The sequence below is a fragment of the Pelodiscus sinensis genome, unplaced genomic scaffold, assembly GCF_049634645.1.
Source record: "Pelodiscus sinensis isolate JC-2024 unplaced genomic scaffold, ASM4963464v1 ctg65, whole genome shotgun sequence".
NCBI lineage: Eukaryota > Metazoa > Chordata > Testudines > Trionychidae > Pelodiscus > Pelodiscus sinensis.
The window spans coordinates 453,926-474,761 of NW_027465825.1; the positions used below are offsets into that span (position 1 = coordinate 453,926).

A 20,836-nucleotide genomic window follows, 5' to 3' on the forward strand; every position below is an offset into this window, starting at 1 on the left:
AGGAGGAATGCAGAAGTGCCTATCAACTACTCGAATAGTCAATGGAAATTCCATCGACTACACAACTAGTAAATTACTCGTTAGTTAACATCCTTAGTATCCACTGGGCTAGATTTAGCATTCTCTAGTGCAGCATACACAAGCTCAGCCATGCACTCTCTCAGTTCCTTCTTGCCAGTCTACTCTGAAAGAGGGACAGAAAGGTGTGTTCTTTCTTACTATAGGAGCCTCTAACTTCTACTAGGAGGATCCATTGTGCTACAATCTAGTCTAGAGACTACAACTCCTATGAGTCCTTGAGAAAAAGGAGGGAACTGTGGCTTATTCCAGGCAGGGAGAGAGAGAGTGAGGGTTGTGAGGCTTCATTTTGGGGAATTATAGAATCATAGAAAATACTAGGACTGCAAGGGACCTCGAGAGGTCATCGAGTCCAGTCCCCTGCCCCTACGGCAGGACCAAATACTGTCTAGAAGACAATCCCCCATAGACATTTATCTAATCTACACTTAAATATCTCCAGAGATGGGGATTCCACAACCTCCCTGGGCAATTTATTCCAGTGTTTGACTACCCTGACAGTTAGGAACTTTTTCCTAATGTCCAACCCAAACCTCCCTTGCTGCAGTTTAAGCCCATTGCTTCTTGTTCTATCCTCAGAGGCCAAGATGTATAAGTTTTTGCCCTCCTCCTCATGACACCCTTTTAGATACCTGAAAACAGCTATCATGTCCCCCCTCAATCTTCTCTTTTCTAAACTAAACAAACCCAATTCTTTCAGCCTTCCTTCATAGGTCATGTTTTCTAGACTTTTAATCATTCTTATTGCTCTTCTCTGGACCCTCTCCAATTTCTCCACATCTTTCCTGAAATGCAGGTGCCCAGAACTGTATACAATACTCCAACTAAGGCCTAACCAGTGCAGAGTAGAGTAGAAGAATGACTTCTCATGTCTTGCTCACAACACACCTGTTAATGCATCCCAGAATCAGGTTTGCTTTTTTTTGCAACAGCATCACACTGCTGACTCATATTCAGCTTGTGGTCCACTATAACCCCTAGATCCCTTTCTGCCGTACTCTTTCCTAGACAGTCGCTTCCCATTCTGTATGTGTGAAACTGATTTTTTCTTCCTAAGTGGAGCACTTTGCATTTGTCTTTATTAAACTTCATCCTGTTTACCTCAGAAAGGAGCCAGATTGCTCGTGTGGAGCCTTTTCCAGGCCAGGAGTGGTTGTGTTAGAGCTAAATCCTGTTACTGAGAGCCTGCTGGGGGTTGGACCTAGCAGGCTGCTTCAGGGGCTATTGGTGATTGTCCCTAGAGGGGAGAGACCCTGGTTGTGCCTGTGGCTGAGAAGGGCCTACCTAGAAGGTACTGTGGCTTTTTGGGAAAGTGCTCCCTGGGACAGAGCACAGAAGACAAACTGACTCTGGGTCCAAGAGACGTAGAGTGATCTGCCCAATGAACCAGAGCTGCTGGCATCTGGTGGGGCCTGCTCCAGTGGCAGAGGGATTTTTGCCAGCCTGGACTGACACACAACCTGCCCAGTGCTGTCTCTACTTCAGCTGCAGATCTTCAAGCATACTCACGCAAATGTCTGGGACTCTGAATCCAGAGGAGTGCACACTCTGGGGTGGGATAAATGGTGGCAGTGTAAATGCCAGATAGATAAGTTTCCTTTATTTCTGTGTACTTTGTTAATTGATTTTATTCACTTTTAGTCTGTTAAACCCTGCTTATTTAAGTTGTTAAGGAATGGTGTGTTAATTCTAATTTAATCAATTAGATGTATATTATTTATAATTGTCATGTTGAGGTTTGATCGAGATTATTACTGGAATAATTTTATTCCTAGAGTCTCCCAAGGCACACCATTAAGTGTGTACAGGGCCAACCAGGTAGAGGCACTGCCACTGTATATTCCTTTAAGAGCAAGGGACTAGAGCAAGGGATTACAGCAAGGGGGTGGATAGGGGATCCCCAACTATGCAACATCACCACTGGGATATTCAGGACCTCCTTTTATGTTAAAAACATTAGGCATCCAGACACACAGGTGAGCGTAGCCTGCTCCCCAGTAACCCAGGGAATAAAGAGGGGTTTACAGATGGAAAGGACCAAGCAACATATCTTAAAGAACAAGAGCCACGGAAAGTTAGTAATCATTTTTTCTTTGAGTTCTTGCTCATGTCCATGTCACATCAGGTGACTCACAGGCAGTACCTCAAAAGGTGGGCTCAGAGTTCATGGAGGTTAAGTCCATAAATGGCTATTAGCCAGGATGGGTAAGGAATGGTGTCCCTAGCCTCTGTTTGTCAGAGGGTGGAGAAGGATGGCAGGAGAGAGATTGCTTGATTATTACCTGTTCGATTCACTCCCGCTGGGACACCTGGCATTGGCCACTGTCGGCAGACAGGGTACTGGGCTGGATGGACCTTTGGTCTGACCCAGTATGGCCAATCTTATGTTCTTATGCTTTTATGAATACATCACTGCTCTTCTGAACCTAGTACTGTCTTGTGCCTGTTGGATAATGGCATTGTGGGATGCAAAGGGATGCTCCAGTGACCAAACTGTGCAAGAAATGTTGCTGAGGAGGTGTGAGCTCTCATGCAGTGAGTAGTTAGGATGATCAGAAATGTGACATTTGCCTGCTCACAGCAAGCCCAATACAGGCAATTATCTGGGACAAGATCTTCTGAGAAGATACTGGAAACTGTTCCATCCTTTCTGCTACAAAGAGCCAAGTAGATTTGTGAAATAATAGAATTTCATCTAAGCAACTCTGCATTTCAAGAAAGATGTGGATAAATAAGAGAAAGTCCAGAGAAGAGCAACAAGAATGATTAAAGGTCTAGAGAATATGACCTATGAAGGAAGACTGAAAGAATTGGGCTTGTTTAGTTTGGAAAGGAGAAGACTGGGAGGGGACATAATAGCAGTTTTCAGGTATCTAAAAGAGTGTTACAAGGGGAAGGAAGAACAATTGTTCTCCTTAGCCTCTGAGGAAAGGACAAGAAGCAATGGGCTTAAACTGCAGCAAAAGAGGTTTAGGTTGGACATTAGGAAAAACTTGCTGACTGTCAGGATGGCTAAACACTGGAATAAGTTGCGTAGGGAAGTTGTGGAATCTCCATATCTAGAGATAGTTAAGAGCAGGCCAGATAGACATCTATCAGGGATGGTCTAGACAGTACTGGGTCCTGCCATGAGGGCAGGGGACTGGACTCGATGTCCTCTCGAGGTCCCTTCCAGTTCTAGTGTTCTATGATTCTATAAATCCGACAGCATGTTGAACCAGTTTGATGTGACTACATTAGGGCTACAAGAATAACTCTTACTTTGTCCTGTTTGGTTTTCAGGAGAGCCTTGCAAACCAGAGGGACTGGAGGAAAAAGTAGAGTAACAGTCGTGTCCAAGGGAGCAGGAAGTCATAGGAAACGGAGCCCAGCTTGTTCCCTCAGTGAGAAACACTGATGGCACTTTCTGTTCTGCTTGTTCGTGGGGAGAGCCCCACCTGGGGAGATCCTCATCTTTTGAAGATGAAGCTGGTGGCTTCTGGTGAAGTGACCACTCTTGGTGAGAGAAAAAGGACCTGCTAAAGTGATCTGACAATGCATTCTGGGATCCAGGAAGATATAAAACCTCAGGGTGGGTGGAGTGCTTCATGAGAAATCTCACCGTCGAAATGCCTCCTAACACTATCAAGCTCCTCCCTGCTTGATATAGAATATGCCCATGGCACAAAATGTCTGCAAATATATTAGAAGCAAGAGGAAGATTAAGGATAGGGTGGGGCCATTACTCAGTGAGAAAGGGGGAAGAAACAATAACAAAAGAAAATGTGGAAATAACAAAGTGGCTTAATAATTTCTTTGTTTTAGTTTTTATCAAGATTGGTGGTGACTGGATGTCTAACATAGTGAATGCCAGTGAAAATGAAGTAGGATTAGAGGATAAAATATGGAAACAACAAGTTAAAAATGACTTAGATATATTAGATGTCTTCAAGTCACCAGGACCTGATAAAATACATCCTAGAATACTCAAGTTGCTGACTGAGGGGATATATGAGCCATTAGATATTATCTTTGAAAAGTCATGGAAGAGAGATTCCAGAAGACTGGAAAAGGGCAAATAAGGACAACCCAGGAAATTACAGTCTAGTCATCTTAATTTATTGCAAATAATTTAGCAATCAGTTAGCAAACATCTAAAAGACAAGTGATAACAGCAATGGATTTGTCAAGAACAAATCAAGTAAAACCAACATGATAACTTTCTTTGACAGAGTAACAAGCCCTCTGGATGGAGGAGAAGCAGTAGGTATCATATAACCTGACTTTAATAAAGCTTTCAATACTATCTTTGATAATATATCAAGTCTTGCCGATAAGGGAGAAGCAGTGGATGTCATATACCTAGACTTCAGTAAAGCATTTGATTCAGTCTCACTTGATCTTGTTATTAATAAACTAAGGAAATACAATGTAGCTGGGGCTATTACAAGTGTGTGTGTGTCAGGGGAAAGTGGTTGTAGATCCTACAGAGTTCAATAGTTCAGTCAGAAGGGCATTACAAGTTGGGTTATACAGGGCTCAGTTTTGGGACCTGTTCTGTTCAATATCTTCATCAATGATTAGAAAAGTGTATAGGGAGTACACTTTAGGGATGTTAAGTAATGGTTAATTAGCTAATGGAATAGTGGATGGAATTTCCATCAACTACCTGATTACACCTTAACGGGGCGCTCGCTACCACCGGTGTGGCTCTGCATTTTAAACATAGTAAGAGCCACAGCAGGGTTAGTTCCCAGGATCAGCACGAGCTAGGACTCAGTAGTCCCAGCTCATGCTGGCTCCGGGACCGCTGCAGCTCTGCCTCCCCTGCTCCTTCTATACGGTGGAAACAGTGCTGGGAGGAACCGGCTAAGCTGGCTACTCCCAGCACCAGCTCCTGCTCCCCACCACCTCTGATACAGAGGTAGGCAGGGGGAAGAAGGGGGGAGAGAAGCGAATAGTCGATTACTCGACGAGTCACTTAGGGTATGTCTACACTACAGAGCTAATTCAAACTAACTTATTTCGAATTAGTTAATTCTAAATAAGCTAATTCGAATAAGTGCATCTAGACCTAAAAACTAATAGTGTTTTGCTAATTCGAATTAGCACGTCCACACTGATTGGAGGCTGGGTCGCATTTAAGGGCTGCTCAAACTGGTTCCAGCAGGGCATCAGGTCAGTAGTTGGTTTGTGTGGCTGCTGTCTGAGGCTATCTGAGGCTCGTGCTTAAAGGGACCACAATGGACAGCTGGTTCTCAGCTTTTTCGCTTGCTTGCCTACCTCGCCGAGGGACAGCAAAGCGTTTTCCTCTCTGCCCGCCTGTGTCAGTTGTTCTCATTGGGGACGCCGCCGCATTTGGCACCATGGAGCCAGAGCTCGCCCTGGGCATTCTGGTCCAGTTTTTGGACTTGCTGCTGCAAGCCTGCCAGCAATGGGTGGAAGCTGCCTGGCATCATCTGGTGAACGTCAGCCCTCTGCCCCTCCCCCTGGCCTCCCTGGGGGCCATTGAGGAGCCGCAGCAGCGCCCAAATGCCAGCGTGCCCCGCTGCATCTGGAGTCTGGACACCAGCAGCGACTGGTGGGACCGCATCGTCCTGGTGCGCTTGGGAGACCAACAGTGGACCCAGAACTTCAGGATGAAGAAGGACACCTTCCTGGAGCTCTGCGAGTGGCTCACCTTGCTCTGCGGCAACGGGACACTCGCATGAGGCCCGCCATCCCCCTCCAGAAGCATGTGGCGATCACCCTGTGGAAGCTCTCCATACCGGACAGCTACCAATCCATCAGGAACCAGTTCGGCTTGGGAAAATCCACTGTTGGACTAGTGCTCATACAGGTATGGCACTCACCGGCCACTGGGCCGGGGGGGAAGAGATGGGCCACCCCAGGGAAACAGGGGGAGGGGGAAGAGGAGGCGAAAGTGCCCTGCAAGGGAGGGTTTGGTCTGTCCCGGCCGAACTACATGCCGCCCGCAGCAGCCAGGATCACAGCGGGGGTTGCTTCTGGGAGTGGGGTGCGGGGCAGTGCCAGGGAACGAACACTCCCAGCCACCCGGGCACCCCAGTGATTCACGGTTTGGTGTCTCTCTCTGCAGGTGGTCAAAGCATCAACAGAGTGCTGCTTCACAGGGAGGTCCACCTCACCAAGCCAGAAGCGGTCATCCAGGGGTTTGGCGCCCTCAGCTTCCCCAACTGCGGGGGGTGCCATCGACCAAACGCACATCCCCATCTATGCCCCGGAACACCAGGCCTCCCAGTATATCAATCGCAAGGGGTACTTCTCCATTATTCTGCAGGCTGTGTCTGACCTCCAGGGCCAGTTCATGGACATTAATGTGGGCTGGTCCAACAAGGCACACGATGCCAGGGTGTTCCAGAACTCCTCCGTGTGCCGGAGGCTGCATGCCGGGACCTTCTTCCCTGACGGCCACATCTGGGTCAGGGACGTGGATATGCCCATCTGCCTGGTGGGGGATGCAGCCTACCCCCTACAGTCCTGGCTCATGAAGCCCTACACTGGACACCTCAACCCCTCCCGGCAGGCCTTCAATGCCAGGTTCACCAGGGCCCGCATCGTGGTGGAAGGGGCCTTCGGACACCTGAAAGTCCAATTTCAGTGCCTCCTCACCTGCCTCGACCTCGCTGAGCACAATATCCCTCCTGTGGTAGCAGCATGTTGTGTGCTGAACAATTTATGCGAGCAGAAGGGGGAGGCTTTCCTGCCAGGCTGTCTTCTCTCTGGCTTCCCTGGCCAACAGAATTTGCCAGTACCCCTTGGTCAGGTCGAGGGTGGACAAAAACTGCGCCTTTCCCAGCTGATCAATGAGCTCATCTATTCACGGCATGGGGTATGCATCAAACTTTGACACCTCATTCAACTTCCGGAAAGCATTGCAAAAACGGAGGCTGCCGTCAGGTTTAGGCACTAAGACAATGGGGCTGGACCATTGGCTGTGGGATTCCTCAATGATGCCTAGTTCTAGCATTTTCCTTACTTCTTTTTGTACCTCCTTTTGCTTCACTTCTGGAATTCGGTAGGGCCTGACACTCTTACGCCTGGGTCCGTGACTATATGGTGCTCGACTTCAGTGGTCCGGCCAGGCTCTGTTGAGAACACATCTGAGTGTTGCTTCAGCATTGCAAGAACCTCTGCCCTCTGGCCTGGGGTTAATTCTGGGGAGATCCCCACCTGTTCCTGTTGGCTTTCATTTAGTATTGCTGCCCCCAGGTAGGCCAGCTCCACCTCCCTGTCTTGCCATGGTTTGAGCAGGTTAACATGGTAGATTTGTTCCAGTTTCCGGCACCCCGGCTGCCGCACATTATAATCTACCTCTTCTATGACTTCAACCATTTCATAGGGTTCCTGCCACCTGGCAAGGAGCTTGCTCTCTGCTGTCGGGACCAGCACCACTACCCAATTGCCCACCTAGAATTTCCGGACCGTCGTCCAACAGTTGTAGTAGGTTTGTTGGGCCTGCTGGGCTTTTTCTAGGTGCTCTCTTACAATGGGGGTTATCTGTGCGATCCTGTCCTTCAGCTGCAGGATGTGCTCTACAATATTGCATCCATGGTTTGTCTGCTCCTCCCAGGTCTCTTTGGCAAGGTCTAGAAGGCCCCAGGGGTTTCGCCCATATAGTAGTTCAAATGGGGAAAAGCCTGTGGGTGCCTGTGGTACTTCTCGAATGGCAAACATGAGGTATGGGAGTAGGTCATCCCAATCTTTCCCGTTCCAACTCACTACCTTCCAGATCATGACCTTGAGGGTGCGGTTGAACCGCTCGACAAGGCCATCCGTCTGCGGGTGGTATACTGACGTCCTCAGAGCCCGTATGTGGAGTAGTGCACACAGGTCCTTCATTAACTTGGACACAAAGGGAGTACCCTGATCGGTTAGGATCTCCTTGGGTATCCCCACTGTGACGGGGCAGAGGCGCCCCGCACTCCAGTCCCCCTGGAAGCCGCATACACGGCGGCACTCGGGCCGGAGCTGGACGCTCCAGAGATGGCTGCGCCGCAAGCGGTGGCGCTTGGGCAGAAGCCGGGCGCCCCGGAGCCGGGTGCCCCGTGAGCGGCAGACCGAGCGGCCCTAGTGCCCGTCGGTCGGTGGTGCGCCAGCTGTTCCTGGGCAGCCGCCATGGCAAGATGCCCGGACAGGACAGGCGATCAAAAGGGATGTCACCAAAAGGGACATCACCACGTACTCTCGCCACACAACCGGAAGTGGATGGACGCACGGGGGGGCGGAGCCCCCTCCCGCGCCAAGCGGCCTGGGCATTTAAACCCCGAGCAGCACTGGTAAAGGGGGGAGCCCGGAGAGAACCCTCCTGCAATGCATCGCAGCAGATGAGACCCAGACAGAGGGGGTAAGCCGCCGGCGCAGGTACAGGGGACTGGTGGGGAGAGGAAGCAGCCCAGGGCGGGCAGAGAGAGCCTGTGGGCTGGCACGTTACGGCAGACGCCCCGCCAGCCGGACCGGACGACGCGAGTGTCTGTGTCCTTAGGGCCCTGGGCTGGGGTCCATGAGAGGGGGCAGGCCCGGACCCCCCTCTCCCCGCTACGGGAGGTAAGACGACCTCTGACGGCGAGGAGGCTCCTCGGGCCGTCAGTGTAATTGATTGGGACGCCGGACGGCGATTCACCAGGTGACGGGAACACGGGACTGGGGACGGAGAGTTAGGGGTGCCATTGGGGCCCCACGATTCACTCATTTACACCCACCCTCAAGAAGATTTGAACTAACTCCCTTGCTATTGTCTTAGAATGGGTATTTCTCAGGGGTACTGCCTCAGGGTATCGGGTGGCGTAGTCCAGGACCACTAATATGTTCCGGTGTCCTTGGGCTGAATTTTCTAATGGGCCCACTAGGTCCATAGCGATGCGTTCAAAAGGGACCTCAATTATAGGTCGGGGTATCAGTGGGGCTCTCAAGTGCGGCTGGGGCCCATGAAGCTGGCATTCGGGGCAAGAGGCACAATACCGCCAAACCTCCATACATACCCCGGGCCAGTAGAACCTTCTTAAAATCCTATCTAGGGTTTTCTCAACTCCTAGGTGACCCCCGAATAAATGACTGTGTGCTAGGTCCAACACGGCTCGCCAAGAGCTGTTCCACCTCCTGTCCTGGGCCTGGCAACACTCGGTACAGTAGATCCCTCTTGATAATGTAATAGGGTCTAGGGCCCTTGAGCCTTCCTTCTACAGGGATCCTGTTTACTTCAACTACCTCTTTACGAATGTTTTGATACAGTGGGTCGTTGGCCTGGTCCTGTCCAAAATTTTCAAGTGAGGGCCCTACCTGCCTGGGCTCTGGGGAACCTTTGGCCTCTTCCATCCCAGGGGGCCCTGCTGAGGTAGGCCCAGCCTCAGGCTCATTTACCTCTCTCAGTGCTTCATTATCAGTTGGCTCAGTTTCCCTCCCAGCCAGGGCCTGCCTTAAGTTCTGGGTCAGAATTTGAGTACCCAGTTTCTTGGCTGCCCTCCTTTCCCACTTTGATTTCTGGGGTTTCCCAGGCTCAGAAAATAGGTCCTGGGAAAATTCATGAAAACTTGGGAGGGGGCTCTCTTCCTTTCCCTCAGTTGTAGGGAGCAGGTCACTAAATCCAGGAAAGTCCTGCCCAATCACAACTGGATATGGGAGCCTCGGAACTACCCCCACTGCAACCATTGTGACATTCCCCAGGATCTCTATTTGTACGGGGACAACAGGGTAATAATTGACATCTCCATGGACACAGGAGATCCCAGTGTGCTTGGCAAGGGTCAGCTGGTCTGGTTCCATCAGCTGCCTGGAGACCAATGTGACAGTGCTCCCTGAGTCCACCAAGGCCGTGGTCTCTATTCCATTCATTTTAACGGGTCGGGTGTACAGATGGGGGGCCATTGCTATGCCTGCCAAATTTATGAGATTGCAGGGGCCTCCCAGGTCTCCTAGGTCTCACTGCATGGGTTCTGTTATGTTTGGACAGTGTGCCGCTATATGCCCAATCTCCCCACATGTGTAGCATCGATATCCTGCCCGGGGCATCCCATTTCTTGGGCTACTGGGTTTTACCCCCTGACCTTCCTGCCCCCAGCCCCCAAGTCCATTTACGGCCTCTTGCCGCTCTTCTGTCTCCCTCTTCCCTGGCCAATTCTTACTCAAGGGTTCAGAGCCATGGGCCTTTGGGGCTAGTCCAATTCTCTTGTCTCTCCGGACTTCTTTGCTGAGAGGTTGCGAAAGTCCTTTAGTCGTTAATTGTCATTTTCACACATGCAAAATGGGAAGTGACTAGCTAGGAAGGTGTACTGCAGAAAAGGATCTAGGGGTCACAGTGGACCACAAGTTAAATATGAGTAATCAGTGCAACACGGTTACAAAAAAGCAAACATCATTCTGGGATGCATTAATAGTACTGTTGTAAACAAGACACGAGAGGTAACTCTTCTGCTCTACTCTGCAGTGAGCAGGCCTCAACTGGAGTATTGTGTTCAGTTCTGGGCACAAATTGGAGCAAGTCCAGAGAAGAGCAACACAAATTATTAAAGGCCTAGAAAACATGAACTATGACGGAAGACTGAAAGAACTGTTTGTTTAGTTTGGAAAAGAGAACACTGAGAGGAGACCGAACAGCACTCAAGTACCTAAAAAGATGTTACAAGTAGGAGAGGGGAAAAAAATATTCTTCTTAACCTCTGATGATAGAACAAGAAGCAATAGACTTAAATTGCAGCATGGGAGGTTTAGGTTGGACATAAATTTCCAACCTAAAATTTCCTATCAGGGTGGTTAAGCATTGGAATAAATTGCCTGAGGAGGTTGTAGAATCTTCATCATTAGAGATATTTAAGAGAAGATTAGATAAACATTTGTCAGGGATGGTCTAGATGGTGCTTGGTCCTGCTGTGAGGTCAGGGGAGTGGACTTGATGACCTCTTGAGGTCCCTTCCAGTTCTAGTGTTCTATGATTCTGTGCTCTATGATAGTCTGAAATGAGGTCTCTGGAAGGAAGGCTCTGGCAGGGGTCAAGTCAAGCACTGCCCCAATAAATTCTATTCAAGAGTTGAGTTCTGTTCATTTATCAACAGATCCAGCAATTGGAAGGTGGCTTGGACTATGCTGAGATTCCATATATGAGCCTTTGATCAACCCTTGATCAGCCAGTCATTGAGGTAAGGGTAGACTTGGACATCTTGCCATCTGAGGAATGTTGTTACTACTACAGGGCGGCCTCTCATTGTAGTCCTCCTTTGGTCACCACAGTGGAGTGATATTCCTCTCTGTCTCCATTCAGTGCTAGGGATTTGGGGACCAGCTGCAGACTGAAGATGGTCACGACAATGGTATCAGAGTCAGGTTGCCCCAGAAGATCCTGCAGGGCCCAGTGCTGGGAAGGAGCTCAAAACTCCATGCTACTTACTGTTCAGAGATGTCAGAGCAGCAGTTGTCCCACTGAAGCTAGGGGATCCAGAAGCGAAAGTACCATAACATAAGAACATAACATAACATAAGAACGGCCGTACTGGATCAGACCAAAGGTCCTTCTAGCCCAGTATCCTGTCTGCCGACAGTGGCCAGCACCAGGTGCCCCAGGGAGGGTGGACCAAAGACAATGATCAAGCGATTTGTCTCCTGCCATCTCTCTCCAGCCTCTGACAAACAGAGGCCAAGGACACCATTTTATCCCCTGGCTAATAGCCTTTTATGGACCTAACCTCCATGAAATTATCTAGCTTCTCTTTAAACTCTGTTATAGTTCTAGCCTTCACAGCCTCCTCTGGCAAGGAGTTCCACAGGTTGACTACACGCTGTGTGAAGAAGAACTTTCTTTTATTAGTTTTAAACCTGCTACCCATTAATTTCCTTTGGTGTCCTCTAGTTCTTCTATTTAGGGAACTAATAAATAACTTTTCTTTATCGGCCCCCTCCACACCACTCCTGATTTTATAGACCTCTATCATATCCCCCCTCAGTCTCCTCTTTTCTAAACTGAAAAGTCCCAGTCACTTTAACCTCTCCTCATATGGGACCCGTTCCAAACTCCTAATCATTTTAGTTGCCCTTTTCTGAACCCTTTCCAAGGCCATAAAATCTCGAGTATAATCCACACTTTTTTTCTGATTTTTTCTGGGTCAAAGTCGGGGTGCATGTTATACATAGCAGTTATTTTTTAAATTTTTATTTTGGCTCCCAGACAAGGTGAAGAGCCAGTGGCGCTGCCAGGCTGCAGCTCTCTGGCTCCTTCAGGCTGCTCCCGGGAGCCCCCGTGGCAGGCTGGGAGTGGAGAGTGAGCCACAGAGCGCGCCGCCCCCCCCCCGGGGGCAGCAGGGCACAGGAGGAGAAGGCGGTGAAGCCCTCTGCTCAGGGGCCACCAACTTCCCTGGCCCGGGGTGTCCTGGCCAGGCCGTCCCCCTACTCTTGGCTGCAGCTGCCAATGATAGCCAGGTCCAGGCTCTGGGAAGCAGGCGAGGCTGGGCTTGGTGCTGGCAGACCTGTTGACAGGAGTGTAGATACATAGGTGTGCATTATATATAGAAGTTCATTTTTTTCCATGATTCTGTCATTGAAAAGGTAGGGTGCGCATTATACATAGGTGCGCATTATACTTGCAATTTTATGGTAAGTCTCTTGCCACTGCAAAGGTCTGTGGAGTCAATGGAACTGTCAGAACACTCGTGCAGGAATGGCTTCCAGGTGTTGGCAGAGAATCCAGCACCAGATTCAGGCTACAGGCGACACAATGTTTGATGCTGGAAGACCAGGCTCTGCCCAGCTCCTGGGATGAAACAAGTCCCTTGATGACAGGGACTATTTGCACTAATGCCAGCTAGAATACACTAAAACTGTACTTGAAACTAATAAATTATGAACCAGAATCCAAAAACCACTGGGAAGAAGCCTCTTGCACAAAACTGGCCCCTAATTAATTATGCAAATGAAGCATGGCAATATGCTAATCCGTGCTTCATTTGCATAGGCTTTTGCACAAGAGAGGTGTAGTGTAGATGTAGCCCTAGTGTGGAATGGATATGAGCAAGCACTTGAAAAATAAACAATTTTTTAATGAAATTATTGCAAAATATCTGTATTTTTCAGGGCATTCATAAATATTAAGCACAGACTCTAGAACAGAACCTTGTGGCACTTGCTGCCAACTTTCTGCCATGATGAAAATTTACAATTTTTTCCTTTGTATCTCTTTCCTGTTAGTCAGTTTCTGACCCATTACAGTTTTTTACCTCTCCCCCATGATGACAAAGTTTGCTTCATAATCCCTTCTGAAAGACTCGGATACAGGCTTTTTGGAACTCCAAATAAATTATATCTACCAGTTCTCCTTTAGCCATTTCTGTGATAGGCATTGCACACTGACCTTCCCATTGTGTCCTTTCAGGTTATTAACATTCTCAAAGCTGGTGGTGGAGTAAATATGAATCACATTCCCATTAACTGCAGCAAAAAGATGACCCCCATTACTGAAGGTGCACTGCAGAGAGAGAGAGAGAGAGAGCATACATGCAGCTATTACTGAATGTGTGATGGAAACAGAAATAAACACCAAATACCAAGTCTCTTATTGAAGTTGCAATACAGTCACCCAGTGTTTGAAAGTCATGCAAGAAGAAATCTCTAAATATGGACATAATTTTTCATGATTCCTCTCATCTCATAACACCCTCTTCTTAGCTACCCCATGGGTATGATGACCCGTATTCCCCCAACTTGCTCTCTGCCTTCTTTTTTACGACTCCCAGGTCCCAAGCCCCCTTTATATCCATTTTCACTCAGGATTCCGTCCTCAGATTCTCATATCTCAGCATTTGCACTACTATTCTTCTCTCTCACATCAGCTCCAGCATTGCTTCTCACCACACCATTTCCCCCCAAGCTCCCCAGATTTGAACTTCTGTGTTGCTTCTCACCTCTCTGCACCCTCTCACGGTGAAGTCCTTAAAAGTTCGGATGTCGTCAATTAGCAGGTTCATAAGCCGTAGTTTGTCAGAAAACCCAACCAACACATAATGGCCAGTGGGATGAAGAGAAATTGCATAGGCTTCCTCCTGGTACTCCTTATACAAGTCTAAAGTGCTACAAGAATCACCAGTCAGTAACAGAGCCTGAGTCACATAGTTACAAACTGTCATACAGATGTACAGCCCTGCACTGAAATTGCTGCAACATCCTCTGTAGAGATTCAGGGTGCTGTGAAACAGTTGTGTGTCTGTCACACAGCTGATACAATCAAAGAACTACTTGGAAACCTGAGACCTGCTGATCTATGGGGAAGGAAGGGCAGGCTTGCAGTAGCTGAGAATCACTGGTCCACTGTTACACAATGAAAAAGAGGAATGGAGTTCTGGTTGGATATCACACAACAGAAATACATAGTCTGAGCATCCTTGGCCACGTGAGACAATAAAATCAGTAGAATTACTAAATATTTCATATATTAAACTGCAGTAACTTCAGAGGGGTAGCCAAGTTAGTCTGTAACAGTAAAAATTTAAAAAACAACAAATACTCTAGTAGCACCTTAAAGAATAAATAGTTACAAGAGGTTGATAAGAACCATTAGCACCTCCATTGTTTGATTGGTAGGTTAAGTCATAGGATGTGGAAGGTAGTGTGCGAGCCAGCGGATGTCTTTATTCATACCATTTGCATAAGAATTAAACTTGTAAATGAAGTTAAGTTCCAATCCTTCTCTGTGTATTTGGCTTGTGGAATTTGCCTGAAACAAAACAGTGACTTGGAGATCCATTAATGAGTGTCCAGGTAGATTAAAGTGTTCTCCAACAGGTTTCTGTGTATTGCCTTTTTGGATATCTGATTTGTCCATTAATTCTTTCCCAGACACAAATCAGATATTTGAAAAGGCAAAATTCCGCAAGCCAAATACACAGAGAAGGATTGGAACTTAACTTCATTTACAAGTTTAAATCTTATGCACATGGTATAAACAAAGATATCTGCTGGATCACCACTACCTTCCACATCCTATGACTAACCTACCAACCAAACAATGGAGGTGTTAATGGTTCTTATCAGTCTTTTGTAACTATTTAGTCTTTAAGGTGCTACTAGATTATTTGTTTTTTAAGTTTTTCCTGTTACAGACTAACTGGGCTACCCCTCTGAAGCTTATCTACTCTCTGTCTCTTTTTTTTCTTCCTCCCCACATTTTCTGCCCCTCCTTTTCTTTCTCTTTTTTTCCTCTCCTCTCCCCTTCCCTTATTTATTCTTGGATCCTGCCTTTAACTCCCTGGGCTTGATTTCTATCATGTAGTTTTGAATAAGGTTATCTTGTAAACAACTGAACTCAGGCAGATAAAGCAAGCAGACAGCTGCAGTCTGCACTATGATAAGAAACACAAGACATTCACCAGGTCTATTCTCTACAGGCTGCACTGAATTCCTGTTTGTTCTGGGTATAGTTTCAGGGGGTGGAGGTGCTTGGCCCTGGTCATTCTTGACTTTAGGAGTCACTCCCCACATTGGTCTTTCACAGACTGCATGCATTAGCCTTCAGGGCAGGACAGAAGACTTATGTATTCACTCATCTGTCTGTTGGAGGGTGGCTGTGCAGATGGGGGTGACATTATTTCAGAAAAGGAATTTGTTTAATTTGATTTGGTTAATGATAAGTAATTTATACTAGAAATGACCCCTTCTGGTGCTCATGGAACCATTACAGTTCTGCTAATATTTTAAACAAGGAAACTCATAAAAGAAGTTGCCAATCTTGTGCAGTAATGATGATTCTTCAAAATGTGTGCCCTGTGTGTGCGCCACTCTTGGCAGGGGTGGATGAGAGTTTTGCGGGGCTCAGGGCAGCACAATTTCATGGGGCGCCCCTTTGGAGAAAAAATAGAAAAAGGCGTCCCCCCTGTGCCCACTCCTCCAGTAGCCCCACTCTGATCATGTGAGCTACGCTCCTCATCCCCTCTCCAACACCTCCCTCTACACACCTGCACTGCCTCTCTCCTCTGGTGCTGGTCCCTCCTCTGCAGGTGTCTGTCCTTCTGCTTCACCTCCAGAATCCCCGGGCACCTGCACCTTCCCTTACCCCTGCAGCCTCCTGGTGCCTCCACCTTCCCTCACTGCCCCTGCACCCTTTGCCCACTTTTCCCCGATGCCCATCCCCTCACCACCCTCTGCCCCCATTCCCCTCATGCCCGTGCCCTCACACATGCCTTGCTCCATCCCTACCTTCCTCATGCCCACCCCTCCTTTCAAGCCTTCTCCCAGCACCTCTCCCTCCCCCCTTTAGCCTCCAATGCCCTTACCCTCTCCTCTCCCAGAATCACCCTGTCCCCCCTTCCACTGACACCTCCCCTCCTGCCGTTTTCCTCATTATCTCCACTTGGCCCCCTGGCATTTGTCTCTCCTCCATGCTGTCCTTTGGTGCCTTCCCCCGACCTGCCCCCCCTTCCCCTCAGCACAAGCCCCTTCCTCTGCCATCCACCTTCTGCCTTCCAGTTTGCAGGGCAGCCGCGACCCCAGCCCAGGCTCCAGCCCACGTGCCAAACCAAGCGGTGCAACGCTGAGCACGGTTTTAAAGTCCTGGGCCGTGACATCATGCCACACCTGGGCTTCTCCCCTCTCAGCTGTTGCGTGGCGTTTCAGCACGCCACGCATGCTCTCCCTCGGCCTCACATGGCCCATACTGCCCAGCGCTGGGGAATTTAAAGTGCAGGGCTGCGGCACCATGTCACAATCCCCCTCCTCCTTCAGCAGCCGCCAGATGGTCAACCGGGAAATTCCTGGTACCCCGCCAGGCCAGTCCGCCCCCAGCACTGGCACGGGGCCTATTGAAGCGCGGGGCCTAGGGCATCCGCCCCGCTCGTCCTGCCCTATATCCACCACTGACTCTTGGTGTCTGTAGAGCAGTTCCACCCAGACCCCCAAGGGGCGGTAGGGCTTTGGAGCTATATGTGAGTAGTGGATGAGAGCACAGTAAGGCCAACAGTAGAATCTGAGCTAGGGCTTTGGGTGATTGCATAATGTTAGTTGAGAGTTTTGCTCTGATGTCCAGGTTGCAGTCTACATATGTCGATTAAGGGGACATTGTTCAGTAATGTGACTGATGTTGCCATGGCTCGCACAGAACGGGAGCTGATGCCCGAAGAGGGTTCTTTGCTGCGTATCTGGTAGCAAGTTTGGATACAGTGGAGATCCATTTGGATAGTCTTTGGGTCAATATTGCAGAACCTCTGGAGTTTTCTGTTGTAAAGGCAAATAGTTTTGGTGACTTGCCAAATGGTATAATTCTGTCCAAGTAAAAGGCAATCGCTTGTCTGACATCAAGCATGCGTAATGTGACTTCCAGAGAATCCTCATGTGGTTTGTGGTAGAAGGCAGGTAAATGTTTAGTTTGGTTAGTATGGAAGGGTGTAGCCACTTTGGGCAAGAATTTTTGGTGGGGTTGTATTCCTTTAAGTGCCTGCTAAGCTTGTCTTCTGTAGTGTTTTGGCATCCTGGTAGCTATCATCCTGTGAAGTTTATCTTGTTGCGAATGCACCAGACCTATAAGGTTGCTACACATAAGGACACATTGTCAGTCAGAATGCAAATTGATTTTTTTCATATTGTGGCAAAGTGTGGGCTAAGACCTATGGGTCTTGTGCTTCCTGGTGGGTTCTTGTGGGCCTCACAGGCTTGCAGTGTCCCTAATTAGTGCCACAAAGGCAAGGGTATCCTGCTACCAGAGCCTCTTTCATCATTAGCCAGTCCACTGTCCTTCTTTTTCCAGTCCCTGCTGGCCCTTCTAGTCAGAGGGAAGGGTTGGGGGGGACCTGGTCCTACCCACTTGCTCCAGGTTCCGGCCCAGGCCGTGTAGCTTGGCCCTTGCCCCCTGAGCAGCAGCTCCTCCCTGGGCCACTTCCCCAACCCCTCCTGCAGTACCTCATTCCCAATATCACGGAGCAAACCTTCACGTCAGCGCACTCAGGTGTGTTCTCTTGCTCTGGGCTGCTCCCTTCTCCTTGAGTTCTCTTCTAGTCCGTCCCTTTTCTCCTTCCCCCTAGCCTTGCCTGGAGAAGTGTTTTTATAGTGCACACATCCACCTTAAGTGGCTGCAGGTGTTCCAACTAGTCCTCCCTTCAGGCTGATGCCAGATAGGCTTCAGGTGTGGCTGGCTGGCCATAGTCTTTAACAGCCTACTCAGGGAACATAAAGCCACATATCTAGCTCCCCACATATCTGCCCTCCACGAGGCTTTGGCAGCTCCCTGTTCTCAGGCTGCCACAATATGAGTGGGAGAACATGATGGTATGCATTGTGTACCATGCGGTGTTCTAGGAAACTGATGTGTAGTCAGGCTTCCAGCACAGACCACTTACCCTGTATGTTGTGGTGTTCTCGGTGGACAGCCCCTTCCTATCAGTGATGGACCTGCTATAGTTACCAACAGGGAGTTTTGTTGAAAAATAATCCAAAAGCAAATGTTCTCTGGTTTTATCCACCGCTGTAGTGAGAGGATGACCTTTGGCGGCAGAGCCACTCTTTTTTTGAGAGTGCATTTGCTGGGAGCATAGACCATGCTCAACCAGCTCTGCAGAGAGCACATATGAAGTTTGGTACACTTTACTATGAATGTTACAGTTATCATATGTCCTGGAATCTGAAGACAGGTCCTCACTCTTAGGGACCTCTCTGGTGCTGAACCAGAGAATTTGCTGAACCACAGGAGGTCAATATTGTCTAGCAAATTTACCAACACTTACACTGTTTACTGGGCTCTTAGAAGATGGGTCAGGGTAAATTAGAGCTAAATAACACAGAACACTTAGGGCTCGTCTACACTGGCCCCTTTTCCGGAAGGGGCATGTAAATTTCATGAGTCGTAGTAGGGAAATGCGCGGGGGATTTAAATATCCCCCGCGGCATTTAAATAAAAATGTCCGCTGCTTTTTTCCGGCTTTTAAAAAAGCCGGAAAAGAGCGTCTACACTGGCCCCGATCCTCCGGAAAAAGTGCCCTTTTCCGGAGGATCTTATTCCTACTTCGAAGTGCCCTTTTTCCGGAGGATCGGGGCCAGTGTAGACGCTCTTTTCCGGCTTTTTTAAAAAGCGGCGGACATTTTTATTTAAATGCCGCGGGGGATATTTAAATCCCCCGCGCATTTCCCTACTACGACTCATGAAATTTACATGCCCCTTCCGGAAAAGGGGCCAGTGTAGACGTAGCCTTAGGGTGTGTCTAGACTACAGAGTTTTGTCGACAAAACTATACCTGCGTCTACACTACCGCTGAGTACTGTCGACATAACGTCGACAGAACTCAGCAGTTTTGTCGACGCTGGTAAACCTCATTTTACAAGGCATAACGCCTTCTGTCGACAGAGTTCTGTTGACAGAAGGTGTTATTGCATCTAGGGTTGTGTCTAGACTACAGGGTTTTGTCGACAAAGCAGCTTGCTTTGTCGACAGAACTGAATGTAGTCTAGACGTTCTTTGTCGACAGAAGCTTTGTCGACAGTATCTGTCAACAAAACTTCTGTCGACAAAAGCCTGTAGTCTAGACGTACCCTAAGAGCCAGGATTGGTGGCTGTAAACAAACTTTATGGGACAGCGGGAAACTTTGCCACACTCATGATAAGTGAACATCCAGCTAATTAAAATCATGCCAGACCATGGATGTTGCCAGACCAGAGAGTGCTGGATTAGAGAGGTTCAATCTGTACTACCATGCGTGTTTGAGAAAACTTGGGGAGTAGTGGATAAACCAAAAGGCAGAATACAGTACTGATAATGATTGGGCCTACTGTGAACCTCAGGAATAATCTGAGGGCTGAATGTATGGCAATAGGAAAATATGCATCTTGGAGGTTGACAGCTGCAAACCAGTACCCCGTCTAGTGTTGGGTTGCCTGTGGCCAAACTGACCATTTTGAACCCATGGTTGTGTACAAACTTGTTGAGTTTTGGGAGCGCTAAGACTGGTCTCCATCCCCTGCTTTTCTTCTCTGTCAGGAAATAATTGAAGTAAAAACTTTTCTCTTGGTATTGATTTGGTTCTATGGGACCCAGCAGCAGGAAGTGGTCCACTTCCTGTTGTAGGAGGTGCTCATGAGAGGGGGCCCTGGAAAGGGACAGGAAAGGAGGGAGCGTGGGGATGATGAATATGAAAGAGATGGTGTAGTCAGATTTTATGACCTGGACCACCATTCTCCATCTGTGTGGACACCCTCGAAGAATTCTAATAGATTTCCTCTTACAAAAGCTGTATTGACTCTTCCCCAATGTATTGTGCTCATTTATATGTCTGATAATTCTGTTTTAGACTACAGTTTCAACCAATTTGTCTGATACTGAAGTTAGGCTTACTGGCCTGTAAATTGATAGGATTGCCTCTGGAGCCTTTTCAAAAAGTTGCATTACATTACCCGTGCACCAGTCCTCTGATACAGAGGAAGATTTAAGTGATAGGTTACATACCACAGAAATAAGAAAGTTATTCACCTTGTGTACTAATGACTGTTCTTCGAGGTGAGTCTCCCTATGGATGCTCCACTGTGGTGATGGGTGGTCCCCGAAGCCACAGATAGGAGTTCTTCTTAGCAGTTGGGCTGCTCTCGCACAAAAGGCTCCTCACACCATTTGACAGTTCCTCGTCTATGCCCAAGCTGATAAACCAACTCCTAGTGGAGGGGAAGAACGGAGGGTCATGGAGCACCCATGGGGACACACATCTCAAAGAAGAGTCGTTACTGCACAAAGTGAGTAATTTCTTTTCTTTCTTCGGGTGATGTCCCCATGGGTGCTCCACTGTTGGTGACTACAGAACAGTACCCCCTAAG

The 20,836-nt window shown here is 48.4% G+C and overlaps 1 protein-coding gene across 6 annotated transcripts in view; it reads right to left on the minus strand.

The window, feature by feature from the left end:
• The window catches only part of CFAP57 (cilia and flagella associated protein 57), a 172,740-nt gene that overhangs the window by 76,283 nt on the left and 75,621 nt on the right, over window positions 1–20,836 (minus strand). For all 6 annotated transcript variants that reach the window (XM_075914599.1, XM_075914598.1, XM_075914597.1 and 3 more), the window contains 2 exons: window positions 13,959–14,124; window positions 13,409–13,522 (listed from right to left, as the gene is read on the minus strand). In XM_075914599.1, the coding sequence (XP_075770714.1) occupies window positions 13,409–13,522; window positions 13,959–14,124 (280 nt within the window). The remainder of the gene's footprint in view (window positions 1–13,408; window positions 13,523–13,958; window positions 14,125–20,836) is intronic.